Source organism: Triturus cristatus, chromosome 9 (assembly GCF_964204655.1).
Source record: "Triturus cristatus chromosome 9, aTriCri1.1, whole genome shotgun sequence".
Classification (NCBI taxonomy): Eukaryota; Metazoa; Chordata; class Amphibia; order Caudata; family Salamandridae; genus Triturus; species Triturus cristatus.
In genome coordinates, this window is record NC_140592.1 from 883,090,089 (window position 1) to 883,117,643 (window position 27,555).

At 42.1% G+C, this 27,555-nt stretch overlaps 1 protein-coding gene across 2 annotated transcripts in view; it reads right to left on the reverse strand.

Annotated features, from left to right (window-relative positions):
- The window catches only part of LOC146799015 (cholesterol 24-hydroxylase-like), a 202,211-nt gene that overhangs the window by 87,259 nt on the left and 87,397 nt on the right, over window positions 1-27,555 (reverse strand). For both annotated transcript variants that reach the window (XM_085626412.1, XM_085626411.1), the window contains exons 4-6: window positions 26,860-26,933; window positions 17,387-17,473; window positions 7,220-7,358 (exon numbers count right to left, since the gene is read on the reverse strand). In XM_085626412.1, coding sequence (XP_085482538.1) covers window positions 7,220-7,358; window positions 17,387-17,473; window positions 26,860-26,933 — 300 coding nt within the window. The remainder of the gene's footprint in view (window positions 1-7,219; window positions 7,359-17,386; window positions 17,474-26,859; window positions 26,934-27,555) is intronic.

Genomic DNA, 27,555 nt, shown 5'->3' on the forward strand with positions numbered 1-27,555 from the left:
AACTGCACTGAGTGTGTTGCCTGTGATAAAGTCTACAAGACTAGGGTTCAACCTATGATCATTCGAGAAACACCTACACGATGCTGGCAACATGTGGCCTTAGACCTCTTGGGAACTGTTCCCAGTAAAGCTGGGCAGACCTATGTTCTGGTTTTGATCGATATGTACTCCAGATGGCCTGAAATTAAGGTGACACAGAGTATTTAAACTAGGGACGTTACCAAATTCTTGGAAGACATTTTCTGTAGAGAGGGACTTCCTGAATCTCTTCTTACAGACAATGGTGTCCAACTTGTGTCAAGGGAGATGGAGGAATTTTTGGCAAAAAAAGGTATCGTACACAAACGTTGTTCTCTCTACCACCCTGAATGCAATGGAATGGTAGAGAGGTTCAATTGTGTTCTGAAGGAGTCAATTCAGCTAGCCAAAGATCAAAGTAGAGATTGGAGATCAGTCACACTTGAGAGAGTTATGGTGTATCGCTTGACTCCTCACTCCACCAGTGAGAAAGTTCCTTTTGAACTGTTTAGAGGTCGTATCGTATATGTTTCAAACTTGGATGAGGGAAAATGATGCAGACATTGTTGTAAGTAAGGATTCTCAGTGGCGGGAGCTTCAGGATCTCAAGTCAGCCAAGAGGAAAATTAATTTTGATGCCAGGTATGCGGTCTCTCACACAATTGTGAGTGTAGGAGACCGTGTGAAAGTACGTTTTCCTCAGAAGTCTTCTGGTGCTACGTTTTCTCCTCCTTTTAGGGTGACTAAACTGTTTTCCAATGCTGTAAAACTTGATGGTCGCATTTGGAATTTGAACAGAATTGCTCCAATGCGTTCAAATCCCTCTCTCCAAGGTAATCAATCTCATGGACTCTCTGTACAAGGAAATCGACCTGTTTCGTCCAAGGTTGTCTCTCCTTTACGCAGGAGCTCTCGTGCTCGGAAAACTCCTACTCACCTACGAAACAAAATTGTAAAATTATTTTGTATTGGTTAACTCTTTGCTTGTTTCTTGGAGCTCAAGACCCTCTAAATATTTTAATTACTTTTGCTGTTGTTATGCTTTCCTTTGTGTTTGGGGGGAAGGTGTGTGGTAATGCTTCATGTATTCAGGTTTACATTGCGCTGTTCTATGTAGAATACCTTTTCATTCAGGCTCTGGAATGTAGAATGCTTGGTCCTTGTTGCTTAGCACTTGTGGCCAGTTGCAGTTGGGAGCCTTGTGGATAGAACATTATTTTTATGAGGAGCTCAATGAATTACTTCTTCTATTCACCACTGCTTGATGTACTTCATTACAATTATGTTGGCATAATTGAGTCTGGACGTGACCAATGCATGAATAATGATCTTTCTGGTGTGTTACGGCAGGCATTTGAGTCTTTCTTAAAGTGTTCAGCAAGGAGAAAAAGACTCCTGCTGCAGAATTGAAAAATGGCTTAAATGAGAGGGCTTTGTTTAGCTTTATCCCCAAATTTTTGCACAGAGGTTGATGGTGCCAAAGGGAGACCCATTTCGGTAAGCCACAGATGGGTCAGGTCTGAGTTGGACAAGGAGCCGAATATAAAAAAATTCTGATTTTTCAGAGTTTAAGCAATGACAGCTTTTATGCATCCAATCTGCTACTGCAGAAAAACAACCCTGAAAATTAGCTGAGACCGAGTCATCCAGGTGTTGAAAAGCAAACATCAACTGGATGTCATCAGCGTAGGACACCACATTGAAACCCTACGTTTTAACAATAGCAGAAAGGGGAGCCATGAAGATGTTAAAGAGACAGACTCAATGCTTATCACTGTGGTACTCCACAAATGACCTCTCGATACACCAATGTAAATGGGGGGAGGTAGACTGCTTGCTTATGGTTGAAAACAAAAAGATGGATCCATTTCCACATGGTGCCGACAACTCCAGCTTCTTCCAGTTTTTACAGGAGAATTCCATACAACACCGTGTTAAAAGCCGCCAATAAGTCTAACAAAATCACAATGGTATCTGTGCCCAAGTCAAGGCGGGTTTTTGATAAACTCAGTCAATTCCAAAAGTGCTGTCTCTGTACTGAATTCTGATCGGAATCTAGATTGCAAGGGATGTAGCACATTGTTTACCGTGATAAAATTGGAAATCTAGTGATTAACTACAGATTCCAACATCTCCACACAAGCAGGAAGAAGTGAGATAGGTCTGTAGCTGGCAGGGCATGACTGGTCCAAGTTAGGTTTTTTTAAAAGTGGAAGGACCAACGTCTCCTTCCAACATGCAGACACGGAAACAGACTCAAGAGAAAGTTTAAAGAGGGTGTTCATCTGTGGATTCAAAGACTGAGAAACTCTTTTGAGAATGTGAGTTGGACAAAGGTCCAATGGTGAGCAAGAATGAGCTTTTAAGATCAGACGACAAAATGAAACACTTGATAAAAATATTAAATGACAATTTTGGCATTTTTACATCTGTTTTTTTCAATCACTGGGAGAAAGTATTCAGCAACAGGCGGTGGTAATTTACTTTTATTTTCTAATAATATAGAAAAGTCATTGTTACCTTTGCAATCACGTCAAGAGTCAAGCGGCTCATCAGATCAAGCATACTAACTTCTGTTTTTCCATCTGAAAGTCCTTCTAGTTTTTCCATCAATGTCTCAGCCTTCTCATTGAATGTTCCCATTAAGCCCATCAAGTATCTGAATAGTAAATTGTATACACATTAAATCACATGGAGTATGTCATTCACATTCATTTGTAACAATATCTAGGCAGAGCACTATACTACCTCTTCATGAATGCAAAACAAGTTCTAAATAGCTTCCTGATGGCTACCGATTCATGCTTGGAGCCCTAGGTTGGATCCGTTCCTACGGAATCATAATTGGCTGTTCAGATTCCTTTCCGACTGACCCATTTTGATGGGGTTGGTCAGAAAGGAATCCGAACCGGATTTCCAAATAGCCTTTGATGGGTCATTTGGAAAGACTCCAGCCTATCTGTACCAGCCTTTCTGACACAGAAAGGATGTGGGAATTCCATTTTGAGGGCCGCCAGCAGGACCCCCATGGGTGCAAGGCCGACGGATGGTGGTCTGTTAATCACTGCTCTTGGTGCCAGGCACCTTGAGGTGGTCAGCCCCCCTGTTAATCACTGCACCCGGTGGCAGGGATGAACTGCATCCCAGCTTTTTATAATGAGAGCATGCATTCCAGTCGGAATGCATGCTCCCATTGTAAAACAACAAAACAATGAACTGGGGGTCTAGTCAAATCCTGCTTGCTAAGCGGAAATGTAGAGAGAAACGGGCTAAAAAAGTCCCAAAGAACAAAAAGAAGTGAAAAGAGTGAAAGAGCAGAAACAAAAGAGACAACCAGATGCAATCGAGAGTGAGCCTTGGAGCGGAATTATTGGATACCCGTCAAATATCTGTGTGATCAATCTTATCATCAGGTTGTCCAATCCAAAGTGAGATGCTTCTCTTGATCATAGAGAGCATCTGAAAGAGCGTAATTTCACTCGTGGGTGGTCCGAGGTTGTCAAAGGTTTGAAATGGAAAAACCAACCATAGTTGGATGATAGGACAATTGACAGGAGTGCAGTGCTAACAAGGAACAGTGAAGTGGTGTGTTAAAATAGAATTGCGAGAGAACACTAACAATTTAATACGTGTCTCGCATCCTAAGTAAAACAACAGTGCAGAAAAGCAGTATTAAACAAATGACTGCCGTATGAAGGTCGACATGTTTCAGCCAAATGAGATACAATCACCTCTGCGGCTTTCTTCAGGACCTATGTTGTTATATATCTAGCTACTGCAAAAAAGTGAAAAACATGTATAGTGGTAAACATATAGATAAAGACAGACAAGTACATTTATCTCACTATCATGTGAAAATGGCACCTTGTACCACCTTATGTGTATCCTCCGTCTCAAAAGGATGCTGCGTGCATCTGCCAAGAAAACAAATGGGAATTGTCTCAAACAGGAGAAATAAAGATCGAAACACTCTTAATGTTCTAACCAGAAAGCTAACATTATATTGGATGTTAGAGGGCTTACCCGTAATGATCGGGGAACGGACCTCACCTCGCCCGGATCCTGATTCCAGACTAAGAGGCCCGCTCTGTATAAAAAGAAGAAAATGAACTACCAATATCTGGAAAGCAATCAATGCATAATCCAAACTCATAAAGGAGGGTGGGTATGTACTAGTGTGATATACTACTAGCCGCAAAAACTGGTAGCCTGAAAGTTTAGAATAAAACCACGAAATGTGTCATGCCAAACTAAAGAATACTCCCCAACAGAAGGTAAAAGGCTCAAAAATGGGAGATTGAATGCCAAAAAAGCACCAAACTTGACTTTTCATGCATACTGAACCACCCGCAACTCTTTAACAATGGCAGTTGTGCAGGGGTTCACATAATGATGTTAGAAGCTGGTGTGAAGTCTACATGTTAAAAACTTTATCAAAGAAAAAAACATGTAAAAGGGTCTCATGACTTCGTTATTCGAAGATATTTAAGTAAAAATGCCCAATATTATCTTCGAAAGTAGTTCTAGGCAGTAGCACCAGTGCTCACCTCTCCGTCGTTGCCTCGTTGCGGCCTCAGAATCAGGAGGGAGGTAACCGTTGCTGCAAAAACGGCGTTCTAATAAAGCCGCCGAAGCTCATCAGGGCAGAGCGCGAGTGGAAATTGATTAGTCCGTCATCCCTGTATCCGGAAGTGCAAATCGGACTACAGGGTGACGTCATAATGGCCGCTTGTGTAGTTACTGAAAGCTGCTAAGATGTGCGTGCGTACTTAGTGCAATCCATGACAATTTTTACAAAACGAAGTATTCTTAAAGCCGCCTAAGCTCGTCAAATGCAGAGCGCGTGATAATGCTGGCTGTTACGACAACTCTGTTTACGAAACTGAAAACCGGACTACAAGGTGATGTCATAATGGCCGCTTGTGTAGTTTGTTTCATTTTATTGACGAGACTGCTAAGCTGGTAATGCGTGCGTGCTTAATGTAAATAATAAAAAGTGCCCATGCATGTTATTGAGATATAGACCGTGTGTATCTGCAAATGACAGATGGACACCTTTATGCAACCACAAGAACTATCATCTATACGTAATCAACATAATGTCGGATATTAGGACATACCGGTGGTGGAGGTATCAATGACTACAGGATGACGTCACAGGGTGGGCATGAGTAGTCCATTAGCCACGCTAGAAAAATGACTCGCACTATAATTTGTAAATATATCAAAAAAAGGGCGAGGGTCGCAATGTTAAATGTTAAAAGCGTGCTAGTAATGGAAAAAAGCGTATCAATAATGCAAGAAGACAGGTGCTGTGTAGTAGCATGTAGGGACAAATACAGGTACCCAGATACTAAAGCATGCTAAAAGAGGACACAGAAAAATTTCATAGGGTGGTCCAAGGAATTTCGTCATTTAACCCCCTCACATCGCTCTGTAATTTGAACACCCATTTCTGTTCTTTCATAAAGAGGTATTTAGTGGTGTCAACAATGTGTGATGGTATCAATGGTTTTTCCAGCACTGTCCAGAAAAAATCATCTGCTTTATGATTTTGATCAGCGAAATGTCTGGTAAGTTTAGTCGTTGATCTCTTGCATCTGAAGGAACTCTTATGTTCTACCATGCGAGTTCTTACTTTCCGGGTTGTCATACCCACATACTTGCATTGGCACGGACAAGTAATTAAATAAATTAGATTGTCACTGTTACAGTTGGTGAACCTCTTCAGCAACCAGGGTCTGTTCGTACCTATGTCGATAGAGGTGGTGTGTTTCGTTTGTGAACAAACGGAGCAGTTACCACAAGGGAAGTGGCCAGCCACTGCCGGGAGCTCCCAAAGTGTGCCTACTAATCTCTGGGGCAAGGTTTTAGGGCGGGTGTGTACCAACCGGTCTCGTATGTTACTAGACCTCTTGAAAGAGAACAGAGGGGGTGCCAAAGATCCATCGCATGAGGACAGAATACGCCAATGTTTTCTGACGCTTTTTTGTATCTTATTCGCCATTGTACTGAATGTGGTAACAAAAGTCATGCGTTCAAGGGTGGGTTTCTCAAATGCAGGTTCCAAAAGTGCTTCGCGATGATTGTTAGTGGCCCGCTTGAATGAGCGTTTCACTAGCCTAGGAGGATATTGTCTCGAGATCAATTGTTCCGTAAGGACCTCGGCATGTTTTTTGAAAGTATTCACAGTCGAACAGTTCCTACGGACTCGCAGGAACTGTCCAAAAGGTAAATTGTCCCTCAATGATTTTGGGTGTTGACTGTCATACCGTAATAAAGAATTACGGGACATTGGTTTCCGATAGAGCTCACTTTCTAGACCTGTAGGTGTGACAAAGATGGACAGGTCTAGAAAGGCTAGCCTTTTGTCATTGATCTCAACTGTGAACTTTAGGAACTGGTTTCTCGTGTTGAGCCATTGATGAAAAAGAAGAATAGACGCGCGATCCCCTCTCCAGACCACCAGCACATCATCAATATAGCGTTTCCACAGTCGGATGGAATCAAGAAACGGATTGGTGGAATTAAAGATGTGTTGCTGTTCATAGGAATGGACATAAAGATTGGCCAGACTCGGCGCAAAAATACTGCCCATACTGGTCCCGGAGACTTGGAGGTAGATCTGGTCTTCAAATTTAAAGAAGTTGTCCTTCATGGCAAGTTTGGCTAGTGCCATAATGAAGTGTACAGGGGTAATAGAGTCCAATTCAGTCTCATGTAGAATAGTAGATACTGTGTCCAAAGTCTCATCTTGGGGGATGGAGGTGTAAAGCGCCTCAACATCAAAAGAGACTAAAAGATCCGTATTGGTATCGAAATCGATGGTAGGTAACAGACGTAATACATCTTTCGTGTCCTTGAGATACGTGGGCATCTTGCTGACAATAGGTCTCAAAAAATGATCCACAAAGGTGGAAAGAGGTTCCAGTATAGCTCCTTGACCCGAAATAATGGGTCTGCCAGGCGGTGGTCTTTGTGCCTTATGTATCTTCGGTAAAATATAGAAGTACGGCATGATGGGAAATTTGGTTTGTAAAAACTGGGATTCTTTAGCTGTAATCCAACCTTCGCAGAGTGCCTCCTCCGCCATGTCACTGATAGTTCGCTGTAATCTATTAGTGGGATCTTCCGCCAGTGGTAAGTAGAAGCGGCGATCTTCCAATTGTCTCAAGCAATAATATAGAAAAGTCATTGTTACCTTTGCAATCACGTCAAGAGTCAAGCGGCTCATCAGATCAAGCATACTAACTTCTGTTTTTCCATCTGAAAGTCCTTCTAGTTTTTCCATCAATGTCTCAGCCTTCTCATTGAATGTTCCCATTAAGCCCATCAAGTATCTGAATAGTAAATTGTATACACATTAAATCACATGGAGTATGTCATTCACATTCATTTGTAACAATATCTAGGCAGAGCACTATACTACCTCTTCATGAATGCAAAACAAGTTCTAAATAGCTTCCTGATGGCTACCGATTCATGCTTGGAGCCCTAGGTTGGATCCGTTCCTACGGAATCATAATTGGCTGTTCAGATTCCTTTCCGACTGACCCATTTTGATGGGGTTGGTCAGAAAGGAATCCGAACCGGATTTCCAAATAGCCTTTGATGGGTCATTTGGAAAGACTCCAGCCTATCTGTACCAGCCTTTCTGACACAGAAAGGATGTGGGAATTCCATTTTGAGGGCCGCCAGCAGGACCCCCATGGGTGCAAGGCCGACGGATGGTGGTCTGTTAATCACTGCTCTTGGTGCCAGGCACCTTGAGGTGGTCAGCCCCCCTGTTAATCACTGCACCCGGTGGCAGGGATGAACTGCATCTCAGCTTTTTATAATGAGAGCATGCATTCCAGTCGGAATGCATGCTCCCATTGTAAAGAATAGGAATGTGACTGAACAGTGTTTGGTCGCATCTTAATTAATGGACTGGGACCGACAACAGGAGGTCATTCGGTCCCAGTTCCCAAACGATGTCGGACAGACTCAGGTCCGTCCGACATCGTAATCGGGCCCTAGTGTTTGATCAACCAATTTCATTGTTTTTAGTACAACCTATAACACATTATGCTTGGAATATAGTACACATCATTTAAAATACAGTCAAACAGGCAATACAGCGCATAATAGTACAGTTGTTAGCCATCGCTAAGCCTGTTGTATGACCACCACTTGTCCCAAAACCTGGTGCGTTATTCAGGACATTCCCGAGCCTGGTAGATAGTTTTTACAGCTGGGCACACCAGTTCAACCCCACCCACAATTTTACCAGTGTGGGAGATTGTGAAGACTTCCATTTTTTGTGCTATGTCTCGTTTGGCCACCATTGTGGTCACTCCTACCATAAGCTGCTCACATCGAGGGTCTCCCATGTCCTCCATCAGGCTTAGTAACCGCACACTAAGAGTCAAGTCAATCGGTCATTCCAGGACTTGAGATAATGTCTTGCCAATCCTCTGCCAGAAACTCGATATCCAGCAGTACTCCCAGACCATGTGGAAGAAATTGACATTTGCGTGTGGACATTCATAGCTGGTGGGATGAAGAATGTGTGTGCCAGCAAGCCACATTTGTCTGGGTGCAAAGTAAGTTATGTACAAATATCGTAGCTGGGTGAGTCGCAGTTTTGCGGAGATAGCGATTTCTTTTGGTGCCATCTGGGCTTAGCACCATTTAGTGTCATCAAGGGGGAACACCCTTTCCTCCCACTGGTGCTTGAAGTCTAGGAACAGTTTTGGGGCTTTGATTAGTAGTGTACGGTAGGTACTTAATACTGCACCATTTCCCACACAGTCAGTGAGGAGTCTAGCTTCAATGGTGTTGTATTCAGGCAGTTCAGGTGTATTGTCAAGTTGGTTAGACAAGGTGTGGTGTAGTTGCAGCTATTTCAGAAATTGTGGCGATGGAGCGAATCATTGTTAAAGATCTTGAAGGGAGAACAGGTGCCCCCCATGCCAGACATCCCCCATGATCATAATCCCAGTCTGGTTTCCCAAACCCCTAGAGGTGGGGCATTTGTTGAATCCACCTAACCTTGAACAGGGTTGAGTTGGGTGGGCTTTTGGTAGCAGCTTATGAGGACCAGGGACACTGGCTAAAATCTGATGCCTGCCGCTGTCCTGTTTGAAAGATTGTGCGAAATGGGGTTGCAATAGAGGTGCCCCAGTACTCTATCAAGAACTAATTGGGACAGCTTCAGTCTGTATGCCAGGTCATCTAACTCCCCCAGTCAGCCTTTTGTTTATTACATTCAAGTGGGATTCCCAGCAGTACAGTTTGATATCCGCCATTCCCAGCCCTCCGTCGTACATTGGTTATCTGCAATTATCTAGGGCTAAGTGGACCGGTTTTCTTGCCCAAAAGGAATTTATAGATCGCGGCATTGAGCTGTTGAAACCAGCGGTATGGGATCATGTATAGAATGTGTTGAAGGGTGAAAAGGAATCTAGGGAGGATCATAATTTTGACGATGGCTACCCTCCCTAATCACTGAAGCTGGACCAACTCTACTCTTGAGGTCCTGTGTCATATTATTATTAAGTGGTGTGATATTGAGGATCCATGTAAGACCAGGGTCCCACCTCCAGAGTGGTATATATTTCCAGATATTGAAAGCTCAGCTTACGGATGGGAATGGCAGATTGCCAGTTCATGATTGCCTGGTCACTTTAGATAGGGACCAGAGGAATTTGCCCCAGTTCATCTGGAGTCTGGACGCATCCGCGTATGGAGCGAACATCCCCAATGGTTGGGGCTCAGACAAGTGCGGATTTGTTAAGAGAAGGACATCGTCCATGTATAGGGCTATTCTTTCTTTTGTCTGTCCACCCCAGTCCCAACTCTGAATTTGTACACTGCATCAGAATAGTTGAGCTGGGGGTTAGATGGCTAGGGCAAAAAGAATTGGGGAAAGAGGGCATCCTTGCCTGGTACCCTTATGGATCGGGAAGGGGTCCAAGAGCACTTTATTGACCTTTACTTCGGTGGTCGGCTTGGTATAAAGTAGTTTCACTTAAGACCTGGACCAAGGCCTAAATCCCATTTTATCCATAGTCCTAAGGAAAAAGTCAATTCAACCAAGTCGAATGCCTTCTCGATGTTAATGAGAAAGAGTGCGCATGGTTTGGCAGACCCTTGGCATTAGACAGTGCCACTTGCTCGCTTTGTATACCGTGGGGAGTGTTGTGGTTAGGCATAAAGCTGCATTGGTCTGAGTAGATCTGGAGGGGTAAGACTAGTTAGAGTCTCACAGCGATTATTTTAGCATAGATCTTAATTTTTGCACTGAGCAGGGAGATTGGGCATTTTTTTTAATGATGAACAATTAGTGTGGGTTTGATCCTCTTTTGGGAGAACCACAATCGTAGCCCTGTCAAGATCAGTGGGGAAAGCTTTTTTGTTGGCAGACGCTGTATAGAGGTCCGGGAGATCGATCTCATTGCTGAGCCCCTGTTGCTATTTAACACTTATGCTCACAACATAGATTCCTCAGATGTTTTTGAGGAAATCATAACTTTAATGGTTTCTTTTGTTGACAGCAACATACTGGATGGAGCACTAGATACATAAGACTCGCTAAGGATGGCAGCTGAGAAGATCATCCTTAGCCCTATACAAACCTATACAGACGCTTGACTTGACTGAGCTGCTTTAAACACAGGGATGGGAGGAGGTACTCCTTCTACTCCCCACCACATAATACGTTTTCTCACATTGATTTTGCACCGCTGCACCGGGACCATGTGTTAGGCACAAGTTGTGCTAAATATTTGGATCGCGCCATGTCAGGTCACACACTACTGTTGACAGAATTTGCAGGAGAGATGTTTGCCCACCCTAGAGCTCACTAGAGATTCCTGGTGGCACACTGCAGGACGTCACATACAAGGAAGAAGTCAGGGATATGATACAGGATTATTTTCAGGTAAAACAAAGGCTCTGTAACGTCAGCAGTGGTGTTGTGGGAAGTGTTCAAGGCTATTATAAGGGGGGGTGCATAGGTTTAACATATGGAGTCAGAAAATCATTGATGAGCACAATAGAAATACACGAGGAATGCATACTTCACTAGATCACCAGATTGCCAACAGGAATTCAGATTGTTATAACCAAAATGAGGAACTAAAACACCTCAAGGCATTAGGGAAAGCCTAAGCAAACATGACCATAAAGCTTACTGTGAACTGCAGCATGAACAGGGGGACAAGCCTGTCATACTATTGGCATGGTTGGTAAATCAAAAGAAGAGAATAGGGAAGTTGCAGCTTTACATAATCAGGAGAGCCAGGTGGTCACGGATCAGGAATCCATCCTCTAATGGTTTGAAAACTCTTACTTCTCCCTCTATGATGATCAATTGAGGAAAGACCGTGGGGCCACTGAGCGGTTCCTCACCGAAGCTGATCTACTGCGAATAGCTCCTGACCTCAAGGAGATATGAAATTCCCTTGTCCCTGAGAGGGACATTTAGGGTGATTAGGAATTTGGGGATGGGGAAGGCGAAGGGGATGATGGGTTCCCTGGAGAATGTTACAGAGAATATGCAGACCTGCTGGCTGGCCCACTCCACTCCTGGACATGCTTAGCGAAGCATCAACGGCTTTAATGATCATGCAACATGTCATTCACATGGGACAAAAGAGCAAAATAGCCTATCTGGATGCATACAATGCCTTCAATGCGGTTTATTGGGCATATATGACATGGACGCTTCCCTGTTGGGGTGGGGGGGGGCGTTCCAACAATGGTAATTTCTCCTATACCTGGGGAACAAGGCATGGGTGAAAATGGGTGGCCATCTGTGGAGTAGCTGGAGGATTCCCTGCGAACCTTGTTCGGTTTGCAGGGGAATCTGACAAGGGTGTCCCCTGTTGCTGCTAATTCAGTGCAGACATATGGACGATGGATCTCCTTTTGGGGCCAACGTAAGATAATCACATTCTCATCAGATGATATTCTGCTGACTTTGCAGGGCCCCAAGGAGACGTGGCCCACGATAGACCACACTGAGGGAGGTGGAACAGCTGTCTGCATTTAAGCTAATTATGAAAAAATCTATCTTTTATCTGTTGAACATGGCAGAGGAGGGTGTTACCTACGTGATACCACTGCAACTAGGCACGGTGCCATTTTGATACCTAGGCATCATGCTTAGCAGGGATCAAGGGGAAATCTATAAACACAATGTAGATACATTACTATGAAACCTGGAGGCCAACATCATGGTTATGATTTCCGATATCTCTCATGGGTTGCATTGCGCTACACAAGATGATAACCTTGCCAAGTGTGCTTTATGTGCTGGCCCATATGCCCATGCTGATCACGAAGCAGTGCATCTGTAAGTGAGATGGCCTACTGAGGTTGTTATACTGGGGAAATAGAAGAGCGAAGATAGCTCTGGAGCCACTTAAACTCCCATGGGATAAAGGGAGAATGCTGGCTCCTAACTTCAGAGCATTTTATTATGCAACATAATTAGATTATGTAGTCCCCTGGCTAGCAGAGGAGAGGAGGGACTTAGTGTGGGACACACCAGACATACTGTTGGCACCCAGGCATCTGTTGTCTAGCCCGGTCTTGTTCAAAAAAGTAATTAAAACCACACCAACACAAGTCCAGACGCTGGTCACAATATGAAGTAGGTCGACCAAGACAGAGGGTCATAAATGTATTTACCCAAACTAGTGCCAAAGAGACCTATGTTTTGTCTGAGTTTACCTGGATGAGTGAGAGAGGCAATGCAGAGAGGAATGCATATAGTGTTGAACGTCTCTATGGGGAGGGGAGTTTGATGGGATTTTCCAGAGTTTGTGAGAAATGGGAGGCGCAGGCCAGGGCCTTCTATTGTATGCTGGTTTGGCATCCATGTACGAAAAACATTGCCCTCTTTTACCTGAGAACCTGAAACACAAAGGGCAATTCATGTGCTGGTATCGTTGGGAGAGGGAGACTAGTTTACACTCTGTATAGGACATACTTCCACAGAAGGACAAACGGTTGGAACGCCTAAAACCACAGTGACACGTGGACCAGGAGCAGGAGTTTTAACAACTGTAAATTAGTCACACGTAATGCACGATTGAAACGTATACATTACGAGTATATACATAGATCATATATCAGTCCAGCGTTGCTGCACAGAATAAATCCAGAAAATGCAGATACATGCCCCAAATGTAAAATGGTAACAGGCACGTATGTAGACATGTGGTGGGAATGTGCCATAATACAACAGTTTTGGCAAGACATAACCACAAAACTTGGGGATCTGACAAACATGTATGTGTGCTGTGACATGCGTATGTGCTTCTTAGGTTTGCTCATTAAGAATTAAAAAAATAAACAATATGTTAAATAATAACACTGAGGCTAACCATTGAGAAAAAGTGTTGCAGTCAGGTGGAAATGGGAGGCACCCCGACTATGAAGCAATGGGAGAAAGAGATGATGGAATGGATCACAGCAGATTGTGAGGTTCGTAGGAAACTCCAAGGGAAAATGAACAGCCTAGTGGCCTCACTAGAATGGGACTTGGAAGCGATTGAATTAGAACAATCTGAACAAAATTAGATCATTATGAGCAGTGACGGTAAAGACTAGGACTGATAGTTGCATAGCCGTTTGGTACACCAGTGTATCATGCAAATGTGTCTGAGGAGGTACGAGGTGACTGAAAGTTTTGCACGCAGATACATGGTTAATAAGTGGTGTAAAGAAGCAGTGCGGTGCCTGACCACACAGAGGGGGTGGGTGGCGCTTGATGTCTTTTTTGTCATCCATTGTGTGGATGTTGTTGTTCTTACTGCTTAAAACTCAATAAAAGCATACAAAAATAAAAGAAATACACTATACAAGCTAGGTCCTAATTTACTTCAATTCCCCTTGCAGTAGGTTTAGAGGTGTTTGCGTTGCGAGATACTGATTGAAGTAGACACACGGAAAAGATGGGGTAGACTGAGAGGTAAATGTGAAAAAATGTACATTTGCCAAAATTGATTGACTTACTTGTTAATTGTTTGGTGAGACACGCTATACAGGTGGGTCCACTTATGAGAGACCAGAAATGCATCTCAAAGATATGTTCAAGGATGGTGTGCATAGTAGAGACCCAGAAAGTCATAACTAATCTGTGATGCACATCAATGCCGACATTGTCAGCAAATTTTTTGCCAGTGGGCACTTCAAATATTTTGGACTAACCCACCAGTCAGTCAAATTTTTTATTTCCAAGAAATAAATTCTTACAGAAATATAACACACATTTAGATTCAACAAACATGACAAATAGAAATGTCATGAAATTGCCAATAAATAAAAATCCAAATACATAGATACATCAATTAGATTCATATAATGTTTGTTTATAAAAAAGTCTTATAACAAAGTTGCATCGTGTACAAATCGTCACACAATTAGGTTCAACCCATCAAGTAATTGCACAATAACTCAGGACCAGTCTAGTCCACTTACTGTGGACCATCCAAGTTACACCCACATAAAAATGGGCCTTTAAATACCTCCTTAACCAAATTATCTGAACTTATATCAAATTCTGTGCCCCTGATTGGCCTTTTCAGAATATAATCAACAAAGTATCACGGTTCTGGGCATTAAAGTACATTTAGCAAATTGCATTTTGTAAAGACAGTCACCAGAGCTATCTTTGACCCATGGAAAGGCCTAATTAACCACTTGGATTCCTATTGAAGGGGTTCTCCTACTAAAATATGTAGCATATCACAAATACAGATAATAAGGTGCTTACTACAAAGTGAAAATTGAAAAAAGCTATTTTATCAAAAGCTTCATTCCACCAGCCGTTCAGAAGGGCCCTGGCTCTACTCTTTATTTCATTAACCAAGCTTGCCTCCCAGTAGAGTCAACAATGGCTTGATATAGGAAAACAAGTCTGGCCACCAGGATGGAACAAGTACTAATCTAGAGCAACATTAGCCAGGGAAATCGTGGCATAGGGTGATACAATTTTGTGCAGGAACTGACCTACAACACTGGCCACATTCCGATGACAAACCCACACAACAGTTTTAACACCATGGCTCTCGAACGTATCCCATACTTGAGGTAAACTGGTTTAAAAAATCTTTTCCTTTCCTCCGGGAAGAATACACAGTCCACCAATAATTTGAGTTCTAAATATCCTTTACCTCTCTTCCATGGACAGTGACTAAGGTTATTGGCAATTTTCACTTTTAGCGCAGGCATGAGCCACCTCGGATCTATCCTCACCCTCAGACGCAATATTTCATTGCGCAAGGTCCTATCTGGAATTCTAAATAAATATGGAAAAAGATCTGGGCCCTCTTAGAAAACCAGGAAAGACACAACTGACCTCTTATTACACAAATAGCAGAAAGATCCTCACGCCGTATAGTTTCCTCTGCACAGCGTCTAAGGATGTTCTTAAGTTGGCAAATTGTTTTCTCTTTACTCCCAAATCCACACGAATGCAACACACCTAATCGCTCCATAATAACCATAACCAGGTTCCTATTCTCAGGAAAGTTTGACAATACCTCCAGGAAAATTAAAGACCAAGGTTTTCCACTAGAGGTATCCATTATTGATTGTAAAATAGAAACGTAGGGCCCTCGCATCTGCCGCTGCACTCCATGCTACCAATTTCAACTCCCGCCTTAACACTTGGATCATAGTATTTTTTGGTGAATGAAGCACAGATTTCACAAAGCTATGCTCAAGTCCTTCCATTGCAACCCATCTGTCTACTACCAACATCTATGGTTCATATAGGGCTTGCAGGATTACCTTGTCCAAGATTACTCTGCTTAGTGGCTCTAAAGAATAGCCGCCATATTGGAGATAAAATCATTTCAAACTGCCTACTTCAGACAACAATGTAAACCTTTGACTGGTCAGATATTTATTCCATCTCAGATTGTCAGAGAAAATCATCCCAGATATTTATATTCTCAGACTAACCAACCAGATGGTACCCAGAATGAGGACAACCATAAAAAGGCATACAAAACCAAGACCTTGTAGTAATGGATAAATAAAGTTCCCAAAAGGTCACTCCTAAAACACAGACAAACCATACACAGATAATTCGTCCAAGGAGCTTGATTCGTCATTGTTAATATTACATTAACATTAGTTTGTAATGTAATCAGTTTTTATTCTTAAATAATTCAATAATATATACAGTTACTATTAATATTAGAATAAATGATTATTTGTAAACTTAAAAACATACAATATTAGCCTCAGCATTCCAGTCCTATGTTGTAAGGAAATGCTGCACTAAGCTCCTTAGAGCTATTGTTTTGATGGTAACATGTCTACCAAAAAAGATGGGTGGGGGTCAGCGGGGGTTGATGCCTTTGAGGAGGTATGCTGGAGCCATGACCAGTATTTCAGTTTTTGACTCCCATTGAAGCCCCTATTACTCATCATGCTTAAATGTGTTAAGGTCTTCCTCAATTTGATGGGCACATCTTATGACAACTATGTCTATCTTTATGTTGTCTGTGAGGGAAGTGGAATTCAAGGTGATGGGAGCATAGCAGGCACATTGGGCTGGGGGTTTCTATAGATATTTAAGGGGGAACAAAGAGACTCCATCTGTGACTCTACATGTGACCTGATAGGTTGAGGAATGGAAGTGTTCCACTCTCAAGGTTCTGGTGCATTACAAAAGGAAAGATTTGACCCATCTGGTAAAATGCATTTATAAGTTGTGGAGTAGTAGGTTTTGTTCTACTCTGTCAAATGCAGCAGAGAGGTCTAAGACAATCAACATCCATAGAAACCCACTATCTGCAATTTCACTGCAACATACAATTGACTAGATTACATTATTTCAAGCACAATGGTTTAAATGCAAACTCATAGGTTTTGGACGTCCACATAGGGGTAGTCTCCCAACTCAACCATCTAATCACACAATGACAGTATATTTGATGCAGTTATTATATATCTACTTTATGAAACTGGAGAGCTGTCAGTGGAAATGTCCCCATATTTAAACACTATGTATGACACAGAGAATGATTTAAAATTAAAATATATGCTCATCAAGAAACATCCTATGTAAGCATGATGAAGAATCTGGATTTCCTGAAGATAAGTATTTTTGTGATTTTTCGAAAAGAAGAGAATTAACCTTCCACAATACTGCCATATTTTCAGGTTAGAACGTTTTGATCAGAATCAAAATAGTTAAAATTTTAAAAGAAGCAGCAAATTTCATTTCATTAACATTTTGGTCCCTCACCCACTAAAATTTTAAATCATGCATGAGGTTGCTTCCTCCTCCCCCTCTCCCTTTACCCTCCCCCCAGCTACTCCTTCAAACAGGTTGTTAGTTTGAAAAAGGTGTCTCACTTACGCCCGACTAAATGCTGGGTCAAAGATTCTGCGTTGTTTGTACCAGCGATCATTATCCGTAGAGGTCAACAAACCCTTCCCTAAACATCTAAGGAGACAAAAATGAACACTTCATGACTGCTGCAGGTTTACAAACAAGCGAGTATTCTTCATATATAAAGACACAACTGACAGAGCTAGAATTGGGTAGACATTTAATTGGCTGGCTAAAGTGCACACCTAAGCTGTGTATGGATGTAGTAACTTTAATACTGTGTGCCTTCCAAAATGAAGCCCCAGAGTGCATAATTCAAGATGTAAGACTGAGACAGCAGCTGGTGTCCTAGGCAAGTAGCTGAATATCAAGAACTTTTCAGAAGCTGAGGTGGTCATCAATCACTGTTTATAGGTGGAAGAGGATTTAGGAGTATGTTTGTTAGTTCACAGAAAGATATGATGACTTTTGAGGAAGGGCCATCTGATAAGTTACCTAAAATGAAATAACATTTTCAATGTGCATTACATTCAAAGATATCCAAGAGTCTTATGCAAACAGCCAGACACACCAAGAAAGAACCTAAAACAAAAATATTATTTTTCAGCTCTTGCAGAAAGGCAACAATTTCTTCCTGCTGAGGTATAGAGGAGTTCATTTCACTGCTTGGTTTCTGTTACTTGAAATATTATACCCCCAATTTAGCAAGCTTAATTCTAGTGATAACAATCCAACCCTGGGCTAGAGATCTCAAGTTCCTCCTTGGAACCTAAAGCCAAAGTTTAGTTTGCCAATGAGAAGGGCCATCATGATGGATGACCTTAAAAACAATCATTATGGTTTGAAATTTGATATGGTTGGAAATCATATGAATCAGTAAACGATGTAATCTTTCTTGGGTTGGACTGACATGACTCAATAATTGATCTAAGCTAGAACTGTAGCCTCCTTTGCAGAAATTGTGTAGCTGCCATGGAAGCTCAACCAAAACTGTACATTCTAAGGTCAAATTTCTCTCAGGCTGAGCTGTTGCCGAGATTAAGAGAGTATGATGACAGCCCAACAAGAATGACCTGCCATTTCATTCCCACTGTGCAGTCAAAAGGGACTCCCAAGGCTTTCACTTCTCTTAGTTTCTTTACCATTCGTGGTTGACCTACATGAGATAGTTTTCATTAGCCTTGGATCTCTTTCACCAATAGATCCATACCCCAGAATCTATCTCAAAGTACCTGTTCAAAGTGAACAGCATCTGTGTGTCATCTGCTTAGATATGATATCTTATGACATGGGCTTTTAATAAATCATTGCACAATCTCATAATACCATTAGAATTAAGAGTGTGGGGGGAGCCCACAACTCCTTTTGTCGATGTCACCATTGCTACTAGGGAATGAGAGAGGCCCTGGGGACCCCAGTTGTAGAAGCTGCCACTAGAGCTGAACCTTTCCATCACTCTAGAGATGAATGTGAACATCCAGCTACATGCTGCAAACTAATCCATATGTCAATGATACTAAAAGTGGCAGAATGCTTCTGCAACACTAAAAAGGCCTCCGACCCTACATCTGCCAGCCATTTTAAGCAGACTTTTTTGAACATCCAATTACACTGTTCATACTCTCCTATAAGAACCAAAGCCTGATTGTCACTCACCCAATTGACCACTGTCCTACACATGTTGAGAAAACTGTCTAGATGCCACATTTTCCAAGATACTGATAAGGAAACTCTTGCTTCTGGAGGATGGTAACACCCTGCTTCATGGTCTCCTAGACTCCTCCATAGTGTCACCCCATTTAAATGCATTCTATACGTCTTCGTAGATTAGACCTGAGAATGGTGCAACAGACAAAAAAAGGCATCTCACTTTGAATGATCTGGGTGTATTCTCCTAGGGAGGTTGAGCATCAGATTTCAGAGCTAGTTTTCTTAGCAATGAGTCCCAGTTGACTGTCTCTTTCCACTCCGTTCTGACTCTCTTACATCTCTTTTGTACCTAATTCTGCTTGTGCGCATTTATAAAGTTCAGACATCCACATTGCTACATCTAGGGTGTTTGCTGGTTTCCAACTGATGGGTTTTGTCCTTTCAGTTCGTAACCTCGATAAGGCATATAAACTTGCAGTTGGACTTGCCATACCTCCCAACAGGCAGAGTTAATGGTTATAGAGATTCTGTCTTCCAGTCAGATGAGTTACCTGGGTAGTAATACACCTTCAATAGCTTTACTTGACATGCTCAGATCATGTGGTAAAGAGCGGTATCTTCCATCTGGTGCATTTGTGTGGGACTACTGGGTACATATTACATATTTATATGAGTGTTCGATAAAATTGGTGTTACATAACTGAATTGAATCAATTTAAAATTATCATTCCTAGACATCTAAGGTGTGTGTTGGAGAACTGCAAGCAATTCTCTTTCTGTTAGCTCTCCATCCAGGTCCCTCTCCCACTTCTCCCCAGGCTCTCCAAGCTCCTTTACCTTAGTGTTTTATATTGCCACGTTACCATAAGACATTGCCTTCCCCATGTAAAATACTATTTGCAGCACTTTGTTTCTAACTCATCCCGGGAATTACTGCACATTTGAGCAGCTGCTTTATATAGGGCTGCATGGGTGAGAGACCGTCCCATAGTTTTTTCATTTTCTTCCATGAACTCTGCAAATAACAATAGGATTCACATAGCGTACAACTGCCCTACTTTAGTGATCATTGCTTTTCCCCATACTCTGAGATTGGCCAGGGTATCAGCATGTTTGAGTCCAAGTGTGCTCCATAGTTTCCAATAGTAGACAATTTTTTGTATATAATTCAGCTTTATTTGGCCATCTGTAGCAGTACCGAGTGTGGTTTTGTGTGGTAACTTCTGCCAAAAAGCAAATTAGTTACTGAAATGTTGCATAATTTTGCCTGTACATATTTTGCTTCTAGATTTGCCTTTGGGCTCAGCCATTTCCCTACTGTTGAAGCTGGCCCTTTTCGCAGGGTTATCCCCAAACCTTTTGCCCTCCATGTATTTTTCTGAGCCATTTTTGTTTGCTTTAGGACTCTGGGCACTTTGCCACTGCTGATCAGTGCTGAAGTGCATGTGCTCTCTCCTTTAAATTTGGTATGATTGGTCTAAACCTGTTTGGCATATTTAAATTACCTGTGCGTCCCTTGTACAGTGGTATTCAATATACGCAGGGCCTGTAAATTAAATCTCACTAGTGGACCTGCAGTGCTGCTTGCCCCACCAACAGTAGTAGCCTTTCAAACCTGCATCAGGACTCTGCCACTGCAGGGCCTATACTCACACTTCATGGCATGAGTTTTCATCACCCCGACCAGGCTTTCACCATTTTGATACTCGATGTCTGGTGATGGGCTTTCCATTTTTACAACAGATGTTTTCTCACTCCACCACAGTGTTTCTTTCTAGAAGCCCAAAATGCATTGGGATGAACTAAAATGTGTATGACGCATCCTATTCTTGGGTTAATGAATATATATTGCAAATGAAATGTTACTCATCATGAACATTTTGATCATTCTTGAATGAAGCAATTCTCGAATTAATTAAACAAACTAATCAACGAAATTGTGTATCATTTGATGCCTAATATTGATGAATATTGGATTACGTTCCTTCAATAGGGGAACCCAGCACTGCATGTGAGGGATGTTTTTTTCCCTAGGAGAGAGTGCTTCTTCTAGGTAAAAGGTAGAGTATGTTCCTTTGGTGTGTGGCATGTCCTACTAGTGACAAACAGCCTATTTGGTTTCTCACTGCTGTGAGGCCTGCTCATCTCATAGTTTTGCATTGAGAATTCCCTAATATCTGTTTCAGTGGTAATTTCTGATCTGAAAGGAGTAGCGTTGCCATGTTTGATATGTTTGAAATAGTGTTGATAAATCCTGCTTATTGGTGAAAATTGATTTTTCATTACTATTTTAGAAATGCTACTTTCCAGTCAACGTCTAATTTACACTGACAGGGGCCTGGCTTGTGCATTCACTCCGGGCAGTTGCAAAGGGAGCTGAGGTGTGTCCTGCATATCCTGATGGGTGTTCCTGAGCTAGAATGGGTGGGGGAGTTATCACTGACACCTGTATAGGGCTGTGCCTGTCCTCTCACAATCCTGTCTCCACCACCTGCAGTGTTTCTGGAGCCAGGGCTGGGACTGAATGGGGTTATTGTGCACTTCTAAAGTTTGTTTGAAGTTACCTCCACATCAAAGACATTTTGAGTATAAGTACAGGGGCTCTGACCTCACTGTGTGGACTTGTAACCAGACACTGCTGGCTATTTATACTGTTCCTTTTAGATGGAACTGCTGTGCTACGAGGAGGAAGTGCCTATTTACTGGCTGCTTTGCTGTGCTGGCCTACTGCCTGCATTCCTGCTTGTGTGCCCCAGTGATCTCCATTGGCATGTTGGCTTGCCGCCTGGTTGATTGCAACTCCGGGGTCATCAGAAGTTGCATCAGCACACCACTGACGTGGGACTCTTGTGGTCTGCGAGCCTTGCAGCAGTGTGGATTACGGTAGGAGCTGTGCTGGAGTGCTCATCTTCTTGCCCCATCGTCTTGACAGCCAGTGTGTGATGAGCACAGCACTCCAAACCCTGGTGGAATTCTAGCACGTGGTGAGCGCTTTATTTCCACATCTGTTTTGTGCCAAAAACAAGCACGTGGTGAGCTATTTATTCTCTCATCCTTTTGGGGCCGAATACTATCGCTTGTTAAGCGCTTTACCAGTGGAGCCTATGTTGGTGGTGCTGAGGGGACCATGACGTATTTGCTGGTGGGGAGCGGTGCTGTCCCTTGGCACCGGCTTTCCCCTTGAGGGTACCCTGACTGCCTCACTCCAGCTGAGGACTGTGAGAGACACATTGGGGCACCCGGTGCCACTATGTGTGGCCCAGCCCCGCTACACTGCAGTGCGCCTTGCCCCAAGTGGAAGTACCCGATCCCAGAGGCGCTGGGGAGCAAGGACAGTATTGCGTGCTTCCAGCCTCCCCTGAAGCTCCCATTGTTGCAGCCTCCACCCAGGACAAAGGAAGACCTCAGGGGCGCCAAGGCAAAGAGGAGCCACTTGGGGTGACTGGCAGTTGTACCAGCCACTCACTACCGCTGCCTTTGGTTGCTCCCTGCATGTGGGACTCAGTCAGGTCTCCCCGCTTCTCCTGGCAGTGTGCATGTCCCCCGTGTGCTTGGGACATCCAGTTGGGCTCCCTGCCCGTTTTTTACTTGCCCCCTTCAGGAAGGCTCTGTGTTTTGTTTTACATAAATTACCACATTACCTATAATAGGCAGTGCTGCTGTGCCAGGAAGCCTTGTCTTTATTTCTGTTTACCGTTTAAGAAGAATGCAGGAGCACTGTCATATGTTTCTGCTGCATTTTATGACCTGTCATTTAATACCCTAAAATGGTTAGCAAATTGAGGACAATATTGTGTGTTTGCATGAATATGCACAGTAATGTGGTCTTTCATGAGGTTTTGGTAACATGTACTGATTCATGTAACTTGTCCTAAACTGCTTCATATTCATGCCCTGATATGCAGATTCATGTTGTGGTTATGCCTTATACTGACAGGATAACGAATACTCTTTCAGGACCTACATAATGTGTGCAGTAATGGTGGTCTTATGACGTGTGCAACATATAAGTTTCTATTTTATTGCACTAACTGTGATGTTATTGCACTAACTGTGATGTTATGACAATTGCCTAGTTGGCAAAGTGATTGTTGTTTTATGTCGTTCTGGTCTATTTTTATATGCAACACAGATACGGTATTTTGTGTGGAGTCTCTTTTGTGGTGTATTTATTGTGTCATTGGTGGTGGGTGTGTGTGTTATGCAAATGCTTTACACATTGCCAATGGGATAAGCCTGACTGCGCTGCCAAGCTACCAGATGGGTGAGCCAGGGTTATCTTAGATGTGTGACTCCCTTAACCTGACTGAAGTGGTGGGTTCTGCCTGGCTTAGGTGTACACCCTAGCCAACCAGAAACCCCATTTCGAATACCTACCCATTGGATTAGGTCTCAAAATCAAGTATTCCAAGGCCTTCTTGATTGGTGGCTACTAAGAGTTTTTCTAATGCTAACTAGTCAATTAATATGGTGTTTAAGTCTCGGAAAAAGTCCCTAGTCATTGTCACTGGTATATTCACAAAGAAGTAAAGCATGCAGGATATAAGCACCACTACTGTACACTGCACATAGCATCAACTTTTTCCAAAACCCAAATGATGCCCTGGCTGATGCCAAACCTCTGCTAAAGTTGCAGTCACAACGTCTTCTGATTCCCAGTAGATAATAAATCCCATATATTTCAAGGTCTGTGGCTATCACTCTGTTGTGATAGCATGCTCACCTATCTCCTTCAACTGAAATAGATACAACTTATCTCAGCTGACTCTCACTCTCAAGGCTCTCTCAAAGTTACCCCAGGTTTCTCAAGGAATGCAAAAGGTCCGCTGCCACATTTTGATATCATCAGTGTACTGCAAGATGATGTGTGAGTGTGCTCTGATGTCTAACCCCTGCTATGCACCCTCTTTCTCTATGTGGATTTGAGTGGCTCGATGGCCAGAGGAAGCAAGATGAGAGGCTGGAGGTACCCATCTTTGTAACCTCCATGGTTCTGAGAACATTTTCCCTAATTTACCCTAGGACTTTAGATTTGTATAGAATAATTGAATCTATGCTTGGATTTCAGTTCCAAAACCCATTGCCTCTCGGATTTTTAACAGGTACTCCCAGTCCATCATATCGGTCAGTATGCGATTTATTGTATCATTACAGAAACTCTGTGTCTAGATCAGTAGCCTCAGTCATTGATTTAGCAAAAAGACTAGGAGCTAAGCCCATACAGGCACTGGTAAATTTTATCAAGCAAAGTGTTTATCCATCACTAGCTATGGTAGTGATGTATGAGGTTATAAGGACTGTGGAGAGATCCAGAGAGTGGAAAACAACTTTATAAGAAAATTGTTGCCAATTTCTCAGTTGGTAGACACATTTATAACTCACAAAGAGCTGGGTTTGGAATATATCTCCAATAGGGTTTCCCTTTAACCTTTAGTTAGAAGGTTAAACATCTGGTCAAGCACTGAGTTAGATCTGAACCAGGCAGTCATCAGGGACAGTCACTCTTTGGACAAAGGCCATACTATTCCATGGTTATGTTATACAGAAGGCTCATTAGAGAAACTGGGGTGTATTGGTCTCCAGAAAAGATTATTAAAAAAGATCTGCCCTGGATTAAAAAAGCATCACATGTTAAGAGATAAAGCCCATGGAGAAGCTAGTGAACTTTTGAAACCCTCTGTCAGGGCATACCTTCTTTTGAAAAATGGCTCGTCGGTGGAGCCTTTTCAGAACGTGGTTACAACACTCCACAATCGCTTCTTGTTAACGCATTCTAGACTGAATCTCTTGCATTGGCTCTTAGCGAAGCCACAGGGAAAACATAATGTGGAGGTCAGGAACCTTGTTCATGTGCTAATTTTTTGCTCCAAGCAATGTACATTATATGTTTTGCGGTCACTACAATGCCCTGCGATATCGCCATACTTTACCCTTGCTTAAAGGAAAGGGATTTTGGCAAGTAAGACTCACCCTCATTTACCTCCAAATGCTGTTAAGCCCTAACTTGTTTTAATGTGACAAGCTTTTGATCAGGCACCCTTATAGGCAGAAAAAGTCATCTGAAATGCAGAAATCATCTGTGAATGTTTTAACTTTTCCTTGTGCTCTTTATAGAAATGAAATGGTTTTATGGCAATCTGACATTTTGACTTATTTATTGTCTTTGTGTATGTGATATGCATTTATGTTTTTTTATTAACCCAATAAAGTATTTTGACCTTGAACTTAACAGGGCATCATTGCTTGAGCCCTCGTCTTTTCAGAAATACTGTGATATAACTTCAACTATTATGTTACTGTGTACTTTTATCCTTCAGCGTGGCTGACTAAGGGCTAGATTATAATTTTGGCCATTGTTTTTCCCCACTGCAGTGTAATCACCAGTTTGCCAGGCAGAGTTTTGGAGTGGTTCTGTGAGGTCTTATTTTTGCTTTGGTAGCTTCATAGTTTGCAATTGCGGCTTCAGTACTGCTGTTTCAGCATGGTCACCTTTTCCGCAAGTTTCTTTTGGTCTTTTCTCAACAGACAAAGATCAGTAACCAAAGACTCAATTTTACTACTAGGGAGTACCTTTTGTTCCCTATTGCTTTTAATATAGTATCTAGATTATCTCATGCAGCAAGCTTATCTTGGTGCTATGTCTATCCAACCACTTGAGTTTCAGTTCCTAGTATGTTTTTTTTGAGTTTTGAAAAATGACTGCAGCTTCACTTTGACCTTAGTCTCTGTGGCAATTGCCTTTATAGTTCCCGGCACACTCCAGCAACATGGTGGACTCTCATTTCATTGTCTAAATTGTTACTTTTTAGCTCACTGTGATTTGGCCTGCCTAAAGGTTTTCCACCTCACTAATTTCTTCTCAATTTTCACAGAGACAAATTTAGCAGGCGTACATTAAGGGAAAACTCTCTCCAGGGACCTGGAGAGCTTTTGCACCGTTACCAGTGTGCTTCCACAATGACAGTTTACCAGGCATTCCCCTGCTTCTCCTCTCTATGGGGTCAGCTCTTCAATGGGACCATATTCAGGGCTATTTAAACATCAAAACCGGAATATAAAAACATAAGAAATTGACTAAATGTGGCTGTAATATTTGAGATTTGGAATACATAATCATAAACCCAAATCTAAAAAGGGACAATCTAAATGAACAACCACATCTTTTGACCATGCTTGATTATCAAAACATATCACCTGTCCCAGGGGCAATAGCATGAAAATTGATGCAGTGTTGTATGGGGCATGGTTGCTAAGAATCCCAATAATAAATAGAAGTGTTACACATTTTAAAACACATAGTTAGTTCTACAACATACACCACCCAATGCACTTGAAGACTGTTGAGCAAATATTAGATTCAAGAGGATGACTGACTGAAACATCATTGTGCTGGGAGAACAAGATCTATGTCAGTGTATGCACAGCAGAATGATTCCGTCACTCATGGATTTTAACAGCAATTTTCAAGTGAGCCCATTGTCCAATCAAATATTGATGTTCAATCTGTCTAATTCCTTATCTTGCAACATAGATGAGTCATTCACAGTTTCAAAAGTCAATGGTCTAGACCATGGGTTTAAGTGAAACCATCATGTAAAGGAGCTCCATTTTGATATTTGAAAAACTGTATGCAGATGTATCCTGCAAATCTGGCACAGATCCAGTCAACCTGCACTTAATGGTGGACACATATTGTTTATACATTTGTTCTCAACCCTATATTGCAAAAATGCTAATGCATAGTTATTATATTCCTATCAGTCTCATAAAAGAGTCATGATCCTGAACTATAAGTCAACGAATGCTAGAAATCTAGAAAAGTAACATGATTCTGAAGGTATGATACCAACCGTTCACCAAATATACCGTACATCCGATCAAAGACAAGGTTATCTTTTCTGTATTTTGGTGACATCAGGTATTCCTAGAAACAAACCAACAAATGAGCTTTATTTTTGTTACAATTAGGGAAACGTCAATATTGAGTCTGTAAACTGATGCTGTAATGCTGTAATGTTCTCTGGACTAGGACAGCAAATTACTAGATCCTTCATCACACAGCAAGGAGATTGAATCCTAAATTCCTCAATAAACATGTGAAGAGTGTCCACTTACAGTAACAGAGTAAGAATTTAAAAACACAATACCAAGGTAAATATATCTCTCTAATTAATGTAACCATAGTGTAATTATATAATTATCACTGTCCAATAACATCAAGAACATTTGGACAAGAGTACTGGAAACCCCTTTTGTACATAGTGTGTGTAGATTACATTTTTTAATTTTAATGGCGGGTGATGTGAAAACGAAAGCATTTAATCTAGTCCTGTTTATTATCATCTGTGTTTTGGAACTAGTACTTCAAGAAGCCTTTGTTGATGTCATATCAGTAATCCCACATTGCAGTATATCAATGACACCCAGGATCAGAAGCTAAAGAAAACCCAAATACTAATGTTCTTACTTTAAGGATCCACAACGTAAAGACAATGTAACAGTGATTTTTGCTACATCGGCAGCACCTCAAAGACATACAGTATACA